Source organism: Schistocerca gregaria, chromosome 1 (assembly GCF_023897955.1).
Source record: "Schistocerca gregaria isolate iqSchGreg1 chromosome 1, iqSchGreg1.2, whole genome shotgun sequence".
NCBI lineage: Eukaryota > Metazoa > Arthropoda > Insecta > Orthoptera > Acrididae > Schistocerca > Schistocerca gregaria.
Genome location: NC_064920.1, coordinates 456,117,248 through 456,137,572, shown reverse-complemented (window position 1 = coordinate 456,137,572; position 20,325 = coordinate 456,117,248). Strand labels below are relative to the sequence as shown.

Here is a 20,325-nt window from a genome sequence, read left to right as displayed (position 1 = left end):
TGCATCCATTTGTAGAGTGTGTGTTCCTGTTATCTTAGCAAATGAAGACAGGTAATAATACTTTAAAAATACAGTATTGTCATCTGAAACAACTCGTACAGACAATTTGAAGCATATATTGCTTGACTGTGATATATTTTGAAACAATTCACTGCACAGAATGGCATGCCACTATCAGCTCACCACCAGCACATTGCTTTCCTGGGTGAGTTTACACTCGGACTTCAGAACACCCTTTACAAACATGTCACATTTGTCTTCTTTTCAGATGTTGGTATTACACCAGGAAAATGTCTGCCTCGTAAACTACTTGTCCTGATTGCAAAGCTTGTAATCTCAGAGTTTTTTTTATATCTTCCAGAACAAAACTATCCACTAGCTCTATAAGAAAATCTGCTAATATGCATTTCTTCCCGAAACAAGGTAAAAGCGTTGGTGGCACAAGTCATGAAAAGATGAAAGGACAACTTTTTGTACTACTTCATCTGTTATTATTTGAATGGATGCTACTCTATCATCTGGTCAAATCTGCCAACACCTTTCTTATAAGTATTATAGTCAAGAGCAACATTGTGTCTGCATTTCATAATAGGCCCTGCTGGTGGCTGCACAACAACATTGATTGTGGACACACTGTGATTTGTTGACAGCACCAATACCCTCCATTTTATGCACAAGTGGTTTCTTTTGCTTCAAATTATTTCACTTCATTTTGGTTTCTGTTAGACAGCGGTGGTTTGGCAAAGCTCCTGTTTGTTCACCATACTAGTACCAATGGAAATGTTGTTTCTTGATCCCACAAGTAATCAAACACAGCAGGTGAACTGCAATATTGGTCCATGTAGAAGAGGAACCTCTGCAGCAGAGACATACCTCCAGGTTCCTCTGTTCTCCCACCATTCAGTTCCATGCTCTGAACAGAGCCTGTAGATGCATTACATAGCTGAAATATTTTGATTTTGTGGCTTGTGTTTCAAGTATGCACAGAACTTTACATGGTGTAAATTTGCACATACCTTCATCTACTGTAAGATTAGCACATTGAAAAAATGAAGACCAGAAGACAGAACCAGTCACAGTTTAGGTGATGGCTAGATATGCACTGTTCATTGTGGCATAGGTGAAAATTTGACAAGATCACCATGAAAAATTATGGCTCATAATACCAGCACCAAATGGAGTGTAGAGAACTGGATTGTTTGACCAATAGTCAGTGAGTTTAGACTTTTTCAGAACATGAACATCAGTGATAACAGCAGAAAACAATTAAATATTGCTTATCTTTATCACTTTCAACTTGCCCCCGATTCTGTTAGGCTTCACTGTATTTTGTTTCCATCTTTTTGCAAATTCTGCATTTCAGTTCGTCTCGGTTTTTTTATTCCAATTATTTCTGATGGCATGAACAATGAAAAACAATTGCATGCATTTGATCTGATGTCAAGAGGTGCATGCATGCCAATTGCCTTTTGGAAAACATAAAGTATGAGCAGCACGTCCACAGTACTTGAGCCAAGTTCAGCATCAACATGTTTTTTCTGTAGTATTTCATTTTTTTTAAAAGGTATAGATGTTGAAGCAAAAGGCTGCAACAATTCAGCTTCCATGTCTTCTTCAGCTGTTGAAAATGATAAGCAATAAGCTTTACAAATTGTATTGTCTGCAGGAAAAATAGGTGAATTATAATTACATATATCTTCAGAATCTTCATAAACTGAATCCAAATCTGAATTGTCCAACTTTCCTCCAGAGCCAGTTTCATCAGACAGTTCGTCTAGCATTCTCAGAATTTAATTTGCTTCTAAATTCTCTGTTATAACCACTAGAAACGAATAAGTTGCAACCAGTTACTCACAACAAACACGATGTGCAGCAGAAATGCATGTTTTATGTCACCTTCTTTAAGTTCAGACTCTGAGATGTGGCTTGGGGCAATGTCTAATAATAGAATTGCAGGGTGTGGTAGGTCTTTTGAGTTCAATTATTTTTAACAGCCAGGACAAATACATCAAAAAACCATTCTTTAAACAAATTGACATTCACTCAGACTTTTTTGAGCTCTGTAATAAAAAGGAAGTGCCGACATGTTTGTTCTTGAAGTCTCTTGGCTCCTCAGATGCGTCAGTTACAAATGATGAAATTTAAGGTCACCACTTAAGTTGCTACATGGTGAAGTGGTCAGCTTGTCCTTTGCCAGCTTTGTGTCTTTGGCTGCTTCATTCTTTGAGCAAAATGCTTTTTTTAGTTTAGCCCCAGGTTCGTCAATTTTGTATAACTGATCAAATACCAGTTTATTTTCTGAAACTATTTTTTCAAGTTTTCACAGCCAGCTGGAACTACCAATCCTTAGTGACATAATGAGAACAATAAATGTGTTCTTTTTCTCTCCCTCTCTCTCTCCCTCTCCAGATGTAAGTATGGCTGCCATTCAGTACCTCAACAGTTACTATGTGGGACGTCAGCTGGATCATGAGTCAGAATTTGTATCACAATGCATGGCACATTTGGGAGTAGCTACCGCTGATCTTGAAGTAGCCGAGGAGTCCAGCTTGCTTTGCATACAACGAGCTCTGTTGCTGCTGAAAACACACCTGGAGACATTTCGGCGCAGGTAAGACCAATTTTGTGCTTGAGTCACCTTTTCTAGCTAGTTACAAATTTTGTGTAACAATACAGATGCAAGTTCTTATTTACTCTACATCTAATTGTGCGAAGTGTGTAAATGTATAACGAAAAACTGTTGTAATCATTGAAGATTCTTGTTCAGCTATTTGTGATATCCAGGCAGACCAGAAGGTGTCATGACATGATGAAAATGTCTCTGCCTGGCAGGAAAGACTATGTTTTAGATCAAAGACGCACAGCTTAATCAATTTAACTGCACCTTGTCCAACACTATTGCACCCATGAAGTGTAATTCAGGGATGGCTGCAAAATACCTCATTGGACTGAAAAACATTTTCAAGCCACCAGTTTCTTCTGTGAGGATTTGTCTGATAGACGTGGAACCCTGAAGCTTTTTTGTATTATTTTCCTTTCTGTGCTGCAAGTTTAATATCTGAGTGTCCTGTGTACTCCCTTCAGAGATGCAGCAAGTAATATCTCTGTACAGACCTGTTTCGATACCCCAAACTGGGGATTGTAAAAAGTCAGGTGCCAAAAATCACTTAACACCATGTAGTGCTTTTGCATAAAAGCCAGGGATCCAATATGCCTCCGCTATTATAATTTTATAATTAATTTTTTCAGTCCTGACTTGTATATAGTTGTACTAGATACGTATTTGGAGGGCCAATGTGTTGGAGGTTGCTAGGCACTGTTCAAGTGAGGGCAGACGCCAGTGACCAGTCTGTATTAGAACCAGCCCAATATACTGAAGCTGGGATGTCTCATCTCTCAACAAGGCATCATCTTATAATGAGACATGCTGTGAAAGTCCCAACAAATCTACAGTTATTGTTGATGTACAGCAAAGTCACTAAACCAATTTTAGAGTAACCATTTAAAGATGGCAAACACACTTCTGCAAATCGAGTTCTGTATAGAGGTAGTAGTAAAGTAATAAATTAAAATGTCACTCCTATTGTTGAACTTTTACTATATGCCATTTCCATTTTAAGCAGACACTAGTTCTTCAGCATCCCTTGAACTGTGTTTTGTACATACAATGATATAATTTTGAAGGTACATTCAGTGGTATGTGTGGATACTGTCCACAGACTGTGATGTGAATAGAGTCTGTAATAAAGAAGTAATAAATTTAAGCTCTACATCTGAGGTGGTCATTTACTGCATGGACAGTATATTTAGTAAGCAATAAACATCTTTCCTTTCATCATTTTGCAGGGGTATTGGGGAGGAAAAGTTTCATGAGGGTTTGAAAATTTGTGTGGCATTTGCGCTTGACTCAAGACAAACAAATAGCTTCTAAATGTAATACTTGCCTTGTTGTGTTAAACATTTAACATGAGGGCGTGCCTCTTAATTAGAAGAATACAACAGCATTTAAAATTTTTGAATTGATTGAGTAATTATGAAGAATATGTGAAATCAAATTTTGGTTGCATGTGGAAGCTGTTAGATAGGCTCTCAGCAATTGAAACCGGGTTCTCAGTCAGTGGACAAGATGTCAAGTGTGTAAAATTCAGTACTTTATCAACATTTGTTCTCACTAAAATATTTTAAAACATAAAGCACCTTGTCCAAAAGTGCATGTCCATGTACATGTTACTCACAGATGCTTGTTACATCATACAAACATGGTATACAACAGCACATCTGTTTGTATAAATCCACTGGTCCACAGAATGTGAATTCGCACTGGTTAGTGTGTGTCCACCATATTTAAAACAGATGTGCTGTTGTGTGCTGTGTTTGTATAAAGTGACAAGCTTCTTTGAGCAATATGTATATGGGCATGGCATTTTTGACAGGGAGCTTTATGTTCTTAAATGTTTTAGTGATGACAGGTGTTTATAATGTGAAGTGGAAAAACTCATGACAGACATCTTATGCGTAGGTTCAGTGTAAAACGAACATACTTTACAACAGAAAGATGATAATGACCAGACGATGACAGCAGTGCCCGTTGGAAAAGGTCATTTTAAATTTAAAAAGTTATGCTCTCTTAGCTTTTGAATGATTTTTAACAATTAAAACAATTGCCCTTAAGTACTCTGAAAATGAGAAAATTCAGTTAGTAATATAGAGTATGCCAGGTGGGCAACACCATTGCCTGCTTCATTATTCTTCCACACAAGATCTTGTTCTGTGTGCTTAAAATGTATAGTGTGTGCTCTGTTAAACTTGAAGCTACCCAGAAGTCACTTCTCAGTTGCCGAGGCACTCTGTGCCCTCCAGTTAGTAGTGAGAAAATGATTTACAATAGCCAGTGCCTATTGGGAAACTACAGTTCAAGATGACTGTATCCCCTGCATGATCTTTTATCTCTGATAGAAGAAGAGCAGTTGCAAGTAATGAACAGAAACTTTGATCAGTAAAGCTAGACACTTGATCAGTAGTGCCCATCCTCCCAAACATAGGGACGAGGTGAAGTAGTGCTCACCAGACTCAGAGTAGAGAACAGCCGTGGGACTCACTGCTATCTTTTTGGACAAGAGGATCCACCAGTATACATTTTATTTTAATATAACTCTGTCTAGACACCACACATATTTTAACTTGTTGCATTTCATTGCCAACAATGGGGCAATCCTCAAATTTCATGTGGATCTTTTATCAGTTTTATTTGATGATAACATGAGTATTGCAAAAAGATTAAAATGTTGGATTGAGTTGGACCACCTACCTGAGCTGTTATGTGCGGGATTTTAATGCCTTACAGGTTGACTTGTTCACCTGTTAGTTTTTATTGTGATCAGCTAGTCAAATTTAGGTTAAGTTCATGACGGAAATCTGATTTGAAAACACACGTTAACATTCAACAACTGATCATATAAGTGCATACTGACAAGATAGAAGGTGCTCTTGTGCTGTTCAATTGATTGTGTTGTTTCAGGTGTGTTTCTGTTATTTTTGTTTGTTGGATGTTGCAAAGACCAAGTGAAACCGAAGGCAAGAATGTTGACACCAGGCTACTAATTGACAAAGTAGAAAAAAGGCCAGCACTGTATCGCATTTGCGTAAAAATAAAATTTTGAAATCATGATCTTGGGGAAAAATTGACTTTGATCTTCTTTGAGTAAAATGATTCAAGAAAAAGAGAAAAATACAGATAAGAAGACTTTATCGTTAACTTATTCATTCATATCATATGATCTGTATGTTAAAGTGGATGTTCCGTAACAATCCAGTTGCTAAACTTAGCTGAAATATTATCTGTTGATGAAGTGGGTCATCTATTGTGGGTAGCATTTATACTTGTGAGATTAGATGTCATGTTTAAATCCATCTGTGATTCCAACATAGTTAGGAAATACTGTAATTGGTTTTAACATGTGTTCAGCACTACCCACACTGACATCGAATGGGTGATGTAGCATTCTCTACTTATTAAACTCTGTACTAAAAGTATGCTTAACATATTCAACATATCTGTGTGATAAAGTTAGCCAACAGCTAAATATACTTTTTTCATAAGTCAGTTTCTACCCTCTGTAAGGACTCGTTAAATTTTCCCAACAACCCACATGCTCTGTCACACACGATCACATTAGAAAGCACCATGATGGAATTTTCTGTTAAAAGGTTGTTGTGGTATATCCAAGTCAAATATTTTCCAGTGAGTTGTTTTGTGTACAATGGAATCTCTGAAAATTCCTGAGTCACTGCCTTTTCCATAAACTTGAACGTATAACCAGAGAAAGCACATAGAGCCAGCAGCACTGTAGAAAAAAATGTTTATAAGGACTTGAATGTTCTGAATCTTGCATTCCAATATGTTTACCATTAGAGCTTTGATACAGCGAAGAAATATTGTGTTCTACTCAAATCCTTGGGATATTTCAAACCATTTTTCTTTATCTGGTCTAAGCATTACGTGTCCTTTAATTTCAGGCAGATAACTTTGCATGCCCGCCAAATTATGCCAGATATACTCTATTTTCCAGTTTTATATGGGTAGAGGAGCTCTGCCACTGAACAAATGCTTGCATAATATCTGAAACTGAGCCAGACCGTAAGGAGTAACTGTACTCCTCCTGAACACTCTTGAAATTCGATTGATGGTGTCAACGTGTGTTACATTTGAACTTGGTCTCATATGTACTGATATTTCACTATGTTCATTATTTATTGTGTTAATCGTATGTGTGAACATGCATTCTAATGTACATAATAGACATTTAAAAAAATTAAGGTTAATTATTTTTCATTTTCATAGAATTATACTCCATTTAATTGCTGTTTGTCACTCATGATGTATCCTTCCCTCAGTGTTTTGTTTCTGAATGATAAAAGAGTGTGCTATACACCAGTTCCAAACTAGGGCTTCAATAGGAAGATAGAGTTGGACTTCATGCAGATCTGGCCCACATGAGTTTCCTATTTTGTTCTGTTAAGTGTTAATATGGCTGAGTGCTCATAGTAACTGCTGATTTATGTAATGTGTTTCACATTTCAGTAATTCTTCATTACATTGGTTGTCACCCCACCCTCTCTGTGGATTTCTCAGTGGTGAGGGCAGTGTTAGTATTGGTTGGTGGAGCTTTGGGAGAGCGGGAGGGGGGGGGGGGGGGGAGATAAGTTTGACTCTCCACAGAGGTTTTGCTTGTGGAGGTTCTTTCCTCCCTAACATTGACAATGTTGATATTCTCTAGAAAGATACTAATATTTATCTAAGGAATATGTCAAATTAGGATTGCTTGTGAAAAGTAATTTCATATATTTAATTAAGTACATACATTCATTTTTGGGAAGGGGGCCATCATGGCCCCTCTTCATATATTTTCCCTCTCATGGTCCAGAAGACTTCCATAGCATTTGCAAGGTTGACATGTATGTATTTGGTACAGCGTCGTCTGCACTCATTTCTGACCTAAACTAATCACCCGTGTCTCACCCACAGCAACCAACTGAAACCTAGACTCAGTTGGGTTTGTTGTTAAAGTATCCAAAGACAGCTGATAAGTTAATTTTCACATATGCTTTTGCACAGCATTCAACAAGTAGGGCATCCATGTTGTACAGACCAGTCTGCTGTTAATTCAATATGTTCAATGTACCATATTCTTTCTTCAGGTATCACTATTGCACCAGATACTCCCAACACCTATAATTGCAAATAATCTAATACCATATTATACACTTTATGTTTTCAGGTGTGATTGCAATCGTGGGATATTCTTTACATGTATCATTTTCAAAAGGAATCTTAACATATTGCTTCTTTTTCCCATTTATTAAATGTTGTAAATCTTCTACTTTTTTGAACAAACAGTTGTTGGCGATGGGGGTCCAGAACAGAAAATTATGAGTAGATTATTCATTTGAGTGAAATGTGCATGATGGGTAACAACTTGAAAATAGCTGCATAATCAAAAGTATCGTGAAGATCAAGCTGACACTCAAGTTTTTATACAGTCTGTACCAACATATCAAAAACAAAATTCATTGATTTATGCTAAGCTAAGACTTTTTCTCCTTACCATGATACTATAGGCGGTGAAGTTAGATTAACATATTGGAGGCAAGTGATGTAGCTCCTGCATCACATGGATTATATTCCAAAAAGACAAGCAAAGTGGGACCTATGTCGGTTGTTTCTAAGGTTTATAAATGTATCCCAACATTTGTGTTACATCTACTGTTTGAATAAAGATACTGTGTGATGCTTGTACCATCACAAAAAAAACCACAAATGGCAGCAACTGTCACTAATGTTGGAAGGAAAGGAATGCAGACAACATTAAATGCCACAGAGCAAGTAATACACACATTCCCCTTGTTGCCAAACACTGCATCTCAGTCATGGGCAGTACAAAGGACATCAATTGTTGTCTGCTTTATACTTTGGATTTACAGTACTGAAAAACAGAAAAGGGCTAGCCAAAGATCTAATTGCTTGGAAGCTGAAAGAAAATTAGCTATCACAGCAAGACCATATGCTGTTTGTAAATTGGAAAGACACTAGGAGTGTGTTTCTTTTGATACAAAACACAAAATGACAGTGCCAGAACAAAATTAGGAATGATTGAAATGTGGATATCAGCTTTTATTTTAGATTGTAATAAAAATAGTACTATTGTAGACAGCAGTGAGCAGCTAATGGGAAATTGCCTGTTTTAGGGGAAGCAAATCAAGTAGTTGAAGAAAGCTTTTTTCACATCTTGATGATGATGATTGTTAATTTATATGTTTTACTCAAACATGGCCTACTAGCAAATGTCTTTGAATTAGTTACTGAACTGACAGCAGTTTTAAGGAAGATGATCTGGTTGAATCAGCTTAAACTCAAAATAGTTCACCTGTAAACAGACTCAGTGGAGGACATTTTTCATGACTGATTCCCACCACAGTAATGTGAAAATGATTTCAGAGGAGATGTAAGGTTGCCCAAACGAAGCAAGGCAAGATCTGAAAGATATAAAAGATACCAGGCACTATTGTGAACAGTGTGATGTAGGACTTCATTTTCCAAAACACCTTAAAATTTTTCATGCTAAGCCAAATTTAATCAAGTGATTTTCAGTAGAAATCTGAGTTCGTAGAGAATTTTATTTTTAGTGCCAACTTCTGATTCTGTCTCTGTTTAGGAAATGAATGACAAAAGAAAATAATTTTTTCTTTTGAATCAACACATTTTCATTTCAGTATAAAAGATGGAACTGGAAGAGCAGTTGAACAGAATGGACATTGTCTAGAAAGGAGGATATAAGATGAACATCACTGAAAGCAAAACGAGGATAATTGAATGTAGTAGAGTTAACTCAGATGATGCTGAGGGAATTAGATTAGAAAATGAGACAATTAAAGTAGTAAAGGAGTTCTGCTATTTGTGGAGCAAAATAACTGATAATGATCGAAGTAGGGAGGATATAAAATGTAGACTGGCAATGCGAAGGAAAGCGTTTCTGAAGAAGAAAAATTTGTTAACATCGAGTATAGATTTAAGTGTCAGGAAGTCGTTTCTGGAAGTATTTGATTGGAGTGTAGCCATGTATGGAAGTGAAACATGGACGATAAATAGTTTGGACAAGAAGAGAATAGAAGCTTTCGAAATGTGGTGCTACAGAAGATTGCTGAAGATTAGATGGGTAGATCACATAACTAATGAGGAGGTATTGTCTAGAATTGAGGGAAAAGAGAAATTTGTAGCACAACTTGACTAGAAGAAGGGATCGGTTGGTAGGTCATGTTCTGAGGCATCAAGGGATCACCAATTTAGTATTGGAGGGCAGTGTGGAGGGTAAAAATCGTAGAAGGAGACCAAGAGATGAATAGACTAAGCAGATTCAGAAGGATGTAGATTGCAGTAGGTACTGGGAGATGATGAAGCTTGCACAGGATAGAGTAGCATGGAGAGCTGCATCAAACCAGTTGGACTGAAGACTACAACAACAATAACATAAAAGGTGGTAACTGATGAAAGTTTGTTTCATTGCAGTATTTCATAGAGAAAAGACACTTCTTTCAAATGCAATAAACTGACATTCTGTGCAATATAACCTACAACACAAAATTCAGAAGTAGTGTGAAATAGGACAGTGTCAGTCAGCTGAAGTACAAGCTAGCTGCTCAATACTAAAAATATTAAATGACAGATGGGCAACTAGTAGCCCACTTGCCAGATCTGTGCTGCCATTGGTTTCAATCCAGCACACAGAAAATATTCATTGAAGGGGGAGAGAGTGAGGTGCTAGCTTGCACGCTACTCTGTCCATGGCCCATTTTCAAATATTTTCGCCAATGCTCAGCTTGTCTCGGGTTCGGTGCTCATAATGGAAACCAGTGAAAACTTTGTTCACTGCACACTGCCATTTTGCAACCGCTGGATTGGAACAACAGTTGAATGACCAGCCAGTGTCCAAAAATCGTAAAATTACTGCTACTTGCTTGTTGACTAGGGTTGAATATCTGATTTCCAATTTTTTTTCTGTTTTTCTTGTATTAACACCAGTAAATAATGGTTGTCCATTGTGAATGTATTAGAGCACTACATCTGTTGAAATTAAAGGTAATTCATAATGAGTTAGCTGCAACCAATTGCTTTTATAGGCATTTCGTTTTACGTGATAACATTTATAGATGGGTGGCATCCCATCTTCAGTTGTGTTTATTTATTTATGTGTTGTGAACATTGTTCCTGTACTAACGGCCTTGCAGAAGTTCGCAATGTAAGATTTTAATGCTTTTGTTGTAAAGTTTCGTAAATAAAGAAACAATGTTCACACTGTGTAAATAAATATATTCATCTGAAGTTGAGGTGAATTGACAATGAATTTAGTCCCAAAGATGCATGTTTTGAGGCATAATTTATTGGTGTGGTACACAAAGGGTGCTATTCATATCAGTGTGTTACATCCATGAACGTTAACGTCATGGATGCTAAAGCCTTGATTTTATGCGCTTGAACCATTGCTGTCGTGTCATGTAACAAGGCAGCCTGCAAGCGTAAGTATGTGCATCAGGCCTGTGGCTCATCAAAGGTTGTCCATGCCTGTGTTAAAGGAAAAGGTTTTGTTGTATGTCGTGTTGCTCTCGGAGCAGTTCAGCTGCCGAATGGGGGCAAAACAAAATCACCCCTGGTTTCTCCTTTCTCTCGTACCTATATTTTCTCTAGTTTCACCAACGTCTCGCACTACATTAGAGACATTGTTATCTGTTTGGGAATTCAGATGTTTTCCTGTGATTGTGGGAATTGGACAATAGTTTCTAGTAGTTGTCACAGAGTAAACAAGAAGAAAAAAAAATATTTGTAATTCCCAGACCAACAATATAAGTTTTGTATGCATATATTATTCACATTACATATGAAGCTTTCTGTTCTGTTCCATTTTCGCTGCACTGTGTATCTTTGTTCTTAAATATTTCTGTACACAGATATGCTTATCATCTTCGGAGGTGGATGCTGGAAGGTCATGGTGTTGGCAGCCATGTCCTTGCAGGCGATCGTGACCGTGGTTCTATGCCAGTGCGTGTGGTGGTACAACCAGCCGGAATGACAGACAAAACTACTCTTGAGCTATTGAGCACTGATTATGTAGCTGATCTACGTGCTGAAGTGGCTCATTGGTGGAATCCACGTGCAGCTGACGGCCCAATTCGCATTATCACTCAAGGACAGGAGCTCACTACGGAACTTGATGAAAAAACTTTGCAGGAGATGGGTTTTAAGGACTTGCAGGTATAGTTAAGAGCAACTCTCTCTCTCTCTCTCTCTCTCTCTCTCTCTCTCTCTCTCTCTCTCCCTGTGTGTGTGTGTGTGTGTGTGTGTGTGTGTGTGTGTGTGTGTGTGTGTGTGCGTGTAGAGGCATTTGCACACGCATTTTCAAGAAATCATGGGATCCAGGTATCCTTGTTATAGGTATTGGAGCCATCCAATGCCTTTTGGGCATATATTCTTAATTAATTCTGTGATAACCATTCAGTTGTGTGTCATTTCACAACATACCCATGTAATGCAGATTGATTTTTCTAAATTTGGATTTATTGAGAAAATCATCTTTTGTTGTGTGCCCTTCTTTAATGTTTTTGTGTGTGGATTGTATAAATCTGCAACACAGCTTGTTAGACTTACTGTGTAGATAAAGTGTCATTGAAATGCAGGAAGGACTACAAGGTAAAGGCAACTATATATGAGAGATTCAGCTGATAATCAGTGCATAAACTTAATTTAAAATGTTGCAAAGCTTGTGTTGTCCCATGGCAAAGCTAAGTAATACAGCGAACGTGCATGTTCGGCAATAGCAGACTTACTTGGTTGCAAAAGGAGAGTGCAGCATTGATGTTCGATGCAGCATTCTTCCTCAGTGCATGCATGGTGTGGCTTATATATGTCAAACCAAACTGGCAAGGTATTTTGTCAATTCCATTCTTCTGCAATAGAAAATTGTCCTTCACTGATCCCAGCAGGTTGCTGATCTTAGATGTTGGCTGGAAAACCACTTTTGCCTGAAAATTGTGGAGGATTCTTGCTGTTTTAAACAAAATATTCCCAACAGAGGAAAGAAAGGCTAGAGATTTAGCTGGTGTGCTCTCCTCTTTACCCATTTCCTGGGTCTTGATTTTAACTGTTTTCTTTGAACACTGTCTGTAGGTGGTTGGGCTCTATAGTTAACGATTCGGCATCTGACACTGTGAGAGCTATGTGTACAAAGTGTTTTAGGCACACACACAATTCGTGATGGGTGATGGCCACTTGGTGATCATAAATACGAGGGGCGTACAGAAATTAAAGAGACAAATAGATGTAGGAAACAAACTGTGTTTTTACAAAACGAGACATTTACTGCTTCTGAAGGTAATTACCAGCAATGTTAGTACACTTATCCCAATGATGAACTAGTTTTCTTTTTGTTGTTTCAGTCACTCTCACAAACTCTTTGACTTTCTTGTTGTTGATGAACTCGGGTTCAAAATGGTGGATCCAAATTTCATCACACTTTTAAATGAAAAGTGGCTATTGGCTTCTGTCTCGGGTCCTTCGGTTGACATTTGTTTGACGATTATTCTGACGTTTAGCCAGCATGGGTGGTGATTTGACAGTTTGTGTAGGTATTGGTATGTGTATCAGTTTTCAGTACATGCTGTGTTCCAAGTCTTCCCCATCTCTCATGAGCAGCACATGTGGAAAGGGTAACTGGTGGTCTTTTCTACCTTCAGGGTAAATTTTATGTTGGTGTGGAGTGTTGTTCAGGTGTCTTAGGAAGTCACTGAGCTGTTCCTCACCATGGCTCCACACAAGGTATTGTCAACATGTCTGTACCATACCTTAGGTTTACAAAGTGACGAGTTCAGTGCTTGTGCTTCGAAATGTTCAATTAAGAATTTGACCACAACTGGACTAAGTGGACTACCAATGGTGACGCCTTCTAGCTGTTCAAAGAAGTTGCCATTATACATAATATAGCTTGTGGCGAGACATGCATGAAGGAGCATAATGATGTTTTGTAGAAAAATGGAACCGTTGTATTACAGAGAATCAGTAAGTGGCACTTTCATAAACAAATAAACATCATCAAAGCTGACCAGGATCTCATTTGGTCCAAGTTGTAGTTTCTTCAGCTTCTCAATGAAATGACCTGAGTCCTTTATGTATTTGCTTGTTTTCCCCTATTGGGTGGAGCAGACAGGACAAGTACTTTGCTGGTTTATATATTGCTGAGCCATGAGCGCTAACAATCAATCTTAATGGAACGTTAATGTTATTGATCTTATCCATTCAGCTCATGTAGTAGGATTTCTGTGTTGTGCAGGTTCCCTTGTATGTCGGCCAAGAGAAAAGACTCCTTGATTTGTTGATTGGTATTCCACGTAATCCGCTGCATCTGATCTGTGCTTAATTTTTGTTACATTTTCGGATCTAAGAGGCCCCGTATCTTTTGCTCATAATCTTTGGTCTTCATGAAGATGATAGCATTTCCAAAATCGGCAGGCAGCATCAGTATGATCTTCTCAGTGTTAAGACTCTTGATAGCTTGTAACTCTCCTTTCTTTAGGTTGCAAGCTAGTGGTTCTTCTCGGGACAGTGTTTCAGTGGTATTTCCTCAGCCCTTTTACAAGGAAGGGTCCAAATGGCATTTTTCTATTAGCAAAGATGTCTTTTATTGGTGTAGTTCTTGGAATGACAGCGAAAGTCCCTCCTTTTTGAAGGACAGGCTGTTCCTCTGTGCTAGAAAAAGACCAACAGCTACCCTTTCTGGATGTGCTGGCCACAAGGGATGTTGAAAACCTAGGGCAGAAGATGTGTCGAAAAATGACACACATGGACTGATGCCTACACAGACTGTCAGAGCACCACCCAAGCCAGAAAAGAGGCATGATTAATACTCTTGTATTGTGAGCAAGACAAATACATGAACCGCAGTACCTCAGATGTGAGATGCAACACCTGGAAAGCATTCTGAGGAACAGTGGGTACTCTGATAGCTGCGTAAGAAGTCTCAGTATCAAACACCTGGCAAAGTGACACATCAGATAGGGAAATGTTGGACATGGCCTTTCTACCACACATTCCGAGAGTGCGCAAACAAGGCATAAAAACGAAACATAAAAAAAAGTTTTGCAACACCTCAGTTCCGAGAGTTCCAGAACCTGTACAGAAAATTGGAATAGAGATCAACATAAACATCATTTCCACCCTTTTTATTGCTCATGAAAACCACATATTGTGTGTTTTACTACCATACAGCTAGACTTTCAAAGGTGGTTGTCCAGATTGCTGTACACACCAGTACCTCTGATACTGTTGGTCCAGATTGTCCCACTCCTCAATGGCGATTCAGTGTAGATCCCTCAGAGTGGTTGGGGGGGGGGGGGGGGGAGGTTGTCACTACGTCCATAATCAGCCCTTTTCAATCTATCCTAGGCATGTTCAATAGGGTTCATGTCTTGAGAAAATGCTAGTCCTCTAGTTGAGCATGTTGTTATCCTGAAGGAAGTGACTCACAAGATGTGCACAATGAGGGTGCGAATAGTCATCAATGAAGACGAAAGCCTCACCAATATTCTGCTGATATGGTTGCACTATTGGTCAGAGGATGGCATTCCCATATCCTACAGCTGTTAAGGCACTTTCCATGACCAACAGTGGTGTACGTCGGCCCCACGTAATACCACTCCAGAACAGCAGGGAACCTCTACCTTGCTGCACTCGTTTGACAGTGTGTCTAAGGTGTTCAGCCTGATTGGATTGCCTTCAAACGCATCTCCAACGATTGTCTGGTTGAAGGCATATGCGGCACTCATTGATGGAGAGAACGTGATGCCAATCTATTCAGTATGTTGTTGGACCCATCTGTACTGTGCTGCATGGTGTCAAGGTTGCAGAGATGGACCTCACCATGAACGTCGGGAGTGAAGTTACGCATCATGTAGCCTATTGCGCACAGTGAGTCATAACTCGATGTCCTGTGGCTGCACGAAAAGTGTTATTGAACATCATGGCATTGCTGTCAGGATTCCTCTGAGCCATAATCTTTAGGTAGCGGCCATCCACTGCAGCAGTAGCCCTTGGGTGGCCTGAGCAAGGCATGTCATTGACAGTTTCTGTCTCTCTGTATATCCTCCATGTCCGAACAACATCATTTTTGTTCACTACGAGACGCCTGGACACTTACCTTGTTGAGAGCCCTTCCTGGCACAAAGTAACAATGCGGAAGTGATTGAGCCGTGGTATGGACAGTCTGGGCATGGTTGAACTACAGACAAAACGAGCCGTGTACCTCCTTCCTGGTGGAATGACTGGAACTGATGGGCTGTCGGACCCCCTCCGTCTAATAGCTGCTGCTCATGCATGATTGTTTACATCTTTGGGCAGGTTTAGTGACATCTCTGAACAGTCAAAGGGACTGTGTCTGTGATACAATATCCACAGTCAATGTCTGTCTTCAGGAGTTCTGGGAACCGGGATGATGCAAAACTTTTTTTGATGTGTGTATTTATAAACTGGCAAAGGAGAAAACGGGCCCACTTGCAGTGTCGTGAATGTGCCTAACACCATGTACGTGAAGAAAAGTTTGTGTTGGAGTGGCTGGATAATCAGGATCACCAAACATATTTGGCATTGTCGGTTGGGGCAGGTGGAAAAATTGATCATGGCGGAGCATGTGTTGTGTGAGACAGACCAAATACTAAAATTCGCTGACATGAAAGTTCTTGCTGTAGAGAAGAGCTGTCACACGTGCTTGTTCAGCGAAGCTGTAGAAATACACAGACATGAGAATAGCTTCAACAAGGAAGAAAAAAGCCTCAGGGTGAATGGTTCCTGGATATCCGTTCTGCAGCAAATGGCTGTTGCTTGTAGCAAGAGGAGAACTGCATCAGAAATATCCGTGGCAAAGCCCTTGGACGTTGTTGCGCCAGGTACGTATAATGTGCACCTATGAGCTAGACCCCAGTCCATCATGAGCAACGGAGGTTGAAGCTTTGAGAATGACAGCCACTGTTGCTGGTAAAACATCAGAAAAATCAGCAAACTGATGTTGGCCAAAATACCAGAGACAGAAGCCAACAGGTAGTTTGTGAACAAGTGGCCATGAAAGCCTGAACAATATTGTGCATATTTAAATCTGAAATCTTTTCGGATCTGTAAACACTTTGATTTTTGTTTCTTTGTGTTGCATTTACTTTGCACTTGTTTTACTATATTTGAGAATGTTAGTGGTAACATTATGAACTCCGGCAGCAATGATATATCACACTCAGCGTAAATGATTTTCGAACAGTCGGACTGGCTGCACTGAAGAACATTTTGTTTTGTTGTGGTATAGTACAGGATTCCATGTCCTGCTAAGAGGAAGCCCATTGTCTCTATTAATTAAATTATCCACCAAGTTAATTTCAGTTGCCTCTTTATGGACACTGTTCCAAAGATTGAGTTGAATGTGTTGATTTGAGAATTCAGCAGCAACCTAGAGAGATTGTCACCAATGTTTACTGTATTTTGTTCAGTTTATTTTACTCCTGCAAGCAGTGCGGCCGTGACAGCCATATACTGTAGTCATGAGTATGTGGTGTGTGTGTGTGTGTGTGTGTGTGTGTGTGTGTGTGTGTGTGTGTGTGTGTGTGTGTGTGTGTGTGTTGTCCAATTCCAGCTAAGACCTTTTGGTGGAAAGTTTACTTGTTTGATTGTCTTTTTGTTATGCCTCTCTGCAACTCAACATCTCTGCTATATGGTGTGTAGCAGTCTGTCCTTTTCATAATACTGTCACTATTCCATTCTGGATTTTTCATTATTTTAGTTCACTACCTGAGTGTATTATACTTTATCTAACAATGCTAGTTTTGTGGCGGTGGAGTCAACTTTTTGAAACCATCTGCCTGGTGGAGTAGGTTAAGGTCCAGAGTGTGATACTGTGCCGTCATTCACCCTAGTGGATCCTGGTTTGCGAATAATCGACCAGAAGAGTAAAACACTTTTAATAGTGCTTTAACCTGACATTTGAAGTAGTTAGTTGGTATGGCGAAGGTTATAGGTTTGAATCCCATCAGGAGCACTTTATTTTTTAAAAACCTTAACAGAATGTCTGTGATCATTATTTTCATTCAGTTAATTATTATTATTATTATTTTTATTATTATTATTATTAACACCATTAATTCCCCTTTACAGAGAGCTCTAAAATACAATCAATTTTCATAGTTTTTTCTGTCTCTCTCTTTTTTTCTTCCCAAAAACGTCTCTTGCATTCACTGTGTTTCTTCTTCCTCTCTTCTGCACACTTCTTTCCAGTGTTCTTCTCTTTGGGTGTTAGCTGAAATTGCTAATTTTTTTTATTTCTCTCTCTCTCTCTCTCTCTCTCTCTCTCTCTCTCTCTCTAGTTTTCCCTGTCTGTTATGTCATATGTGGAGATGTCCAGTTTCTTGAAGTCTTCCATGGTTTCCTTTACCCAGCTGGTTTTCACGTTATTAGTTGTCACTATGTTAAAAAATGCAATGGTCAATCTATGTTAGTTCATCCTATGTATCTATCTGTAGAACTTTGCCCTTCTTTTCCTGATATTTGTAATCGTCTCTGTCTGTTAGTACAGTTCTTTTGTCAGTCTCTTTATCCAGATCTCTTTCTGAACTGACATGTAGATCTCTCTCAGTATTTTCCTCTCGTGTTTTTCCATCTCCTTAATTTTCATTCTTCTTTTGATTACTGTTGTCTTTGAGGAGTACGATGCCTCTGGTAGGACTACTGTACTGTGGTGGGGTAACTTGGCATTGATGGAAATACTGCCTTAGTTGTAATGGTGCCAAGTACATTTGTATGCTTTCTGTTGTTTTGTTATCCTTTCTTCATTGAATATCGTGTTCAGTCCAGGCATTTGAAGCTATCTACTTGTGTTATATGACCGTACTTTGTTACCAGTGGATTTTGTGTACATATTTTGTAATTTTTTTTTTTAGTAAAGAGATTTGTAGTTCTGTTTTGGCTAAGGTTTCATGTAGAGTATCTAGAGCTTCCTTGGCTTCTTTTCTGTTATTTGTTATGATGGTTATGTCATCAGCAAAGACCAGAAATTTTATGTTGACAGTTCTATCCTTGTCTCCCCATCTTTACCCCATTGACTCCTTCATCCCATGTCCTGATTATTTACTCCAAAACTAAATTAAATAGAATGGGTGACAGCACATCTCGCTGCCTCACTCCTGTTTGATTTGAAATGGTTCTGAGATCTCTCCCATAAACTTCACTTTGGATGTTGCATTTCTTAACGTTTTGTGGATTAGCTTTCTGGTTTTTTTGTCCACCTTCATTTCTTCCAGTGTGTTGAAGTGTGTTTATCTATGGAGTCGTAGGTCTTCTTGAAGTCGACAAATGTTACTGTGGTGTTCCTGAACTTTCTTGTTGTCAATATTGTTCTCAGGCACCAGATATGTTCACTGCATGGTCTTCCCTTTCCAAACCCTCCTTGGTATTCTCCTATCTGCATATCTATTTGAGGCTCTAGCTGATTTAACAAGGCTTTTGATAGAATTTTGTATGTCACAGGGAGTAGCAAAATTCCTCTGTAGTTATTAGGATCGGTTTTGTCCCCTTTCCTATGGAGGGAGTGTATTATCGCTGACTTCGTCTTCTGGTACCTTTTCTGCTTCCCAGATGTTTTTGATGATTCTCTGTATTTTGCGTGTGACGCATTTGTGGTCTAATTTCCAGATTTCTGCAATCAGTCTATCTTCTCCAGTTGGTCTATTATTTTTCAGTGATTTTATTATTTTCATGATCTCATGTGTGAGTGGTTTGGAACTGAGTTTGGGTTCTGGCTTCTCGAACTGGTTTGTCTCCAGTGTTCCATCTTGTCTTTTGAAGTGTCATATTTTCTCTGAATATTAACCAAAAAGCTCTTGTGTTATTTTTATTGAAGTCTGCTTATATCTCTTTCAGTCTGTTGTTTTCATAACCTCTTTTTCTCTACAGAATATTTTCAAAGTGATCTTCTGTATCCTGTTGAATTCTTCCCATTTCTTGGCTGTTCTGTGACTTAAATTTTTTCCAGGCTTGTATTCTGTCTTCTATGACTCTGTCACGTGTCATGTTGCACCACCTGTTTCCTTTTTCTCGGTATTTGTCCCAGTTTCATCAGTTCTTTCACTTTTTTGGGCAGTTTTAGCCAGTTGTTACAGTCTATTTTCTCAATTTTTTCTATTATTTCTTTCTTGTTTAGTTGTAGGTACTCTGGATCTGTTCGGAAATTTCCGCCGATTCTCTTAATTTGTCTACTGGATATAAATTTTGCTTTAATTTGGTGTAGGTGGTGGTTGGATTTGAAAAATCCTTTCCTTGTTCTTACATTCATAATTTCTCTGGTGTTTGTCATGGATATCACAATGTGGTCTATCTGAAATTCTTCTAGGCCATTGTTGAGGGATTTCCAAGTTCAGAGTTTCTTGTGTAGTTTTTGGAATTGCATAGACATAATTTTGAGGTCGAAATTCCTGCAAAAGTTTTATCAGGTTCTCTCCATTCTTACATGCCCACTTATGGTCCATGTGTTTTCCTGTTGTGTCTTTGAATTTTCTTTCCCTGCCAAATTGGGCGTTAAAATCTACTAGTAAAACTTACACACATTTCGTGGGGATTTTGTTAATGGCTTCTTCCAGATCTCCCCAGAAACCTTCTATCATCTGTGAGTTTTCCTTGTTTGTTTGTGGGGGCATGTGCACTGATTAGTGTATAGGCCGGCCGCAGTGGCCATGCGGTTCTAGGCGCTGTAGTCC

General features: G+C 38.8%; 1 protein-coding gene across 2 annotated transcripts in view; it reads left to right on the top strand.

Moving 5' to 3' along the window:
* Positions 1-20,325, top strand: part of LOC126352307 (ubiquitin carboxyl-terminal hydrolase 34) — a 538,206-nt gene that overhangs the window by 142,376 nt on the left and 375,505 nt on the right. For both annotated transcript variants that reach the window (XR_007565188.1, XM_050002677.1), the window contains exons 19-20: positions 2,410-2,611; positions 11,500-11,803. Coding sequence is in view for 1 of the 2 variants with exons in the window: in XM_050002677.1 (XP_049858634.1) it covers positions 2,410-2,611; positions 11,500-11,803 (506 nt within the window). In the remaining variant the exon portion in view is untranslated. The remainder of the gene's footprint in view (positions 1-2,409; positions 2,612-11,499; positions 11,804-20,325) is intronic.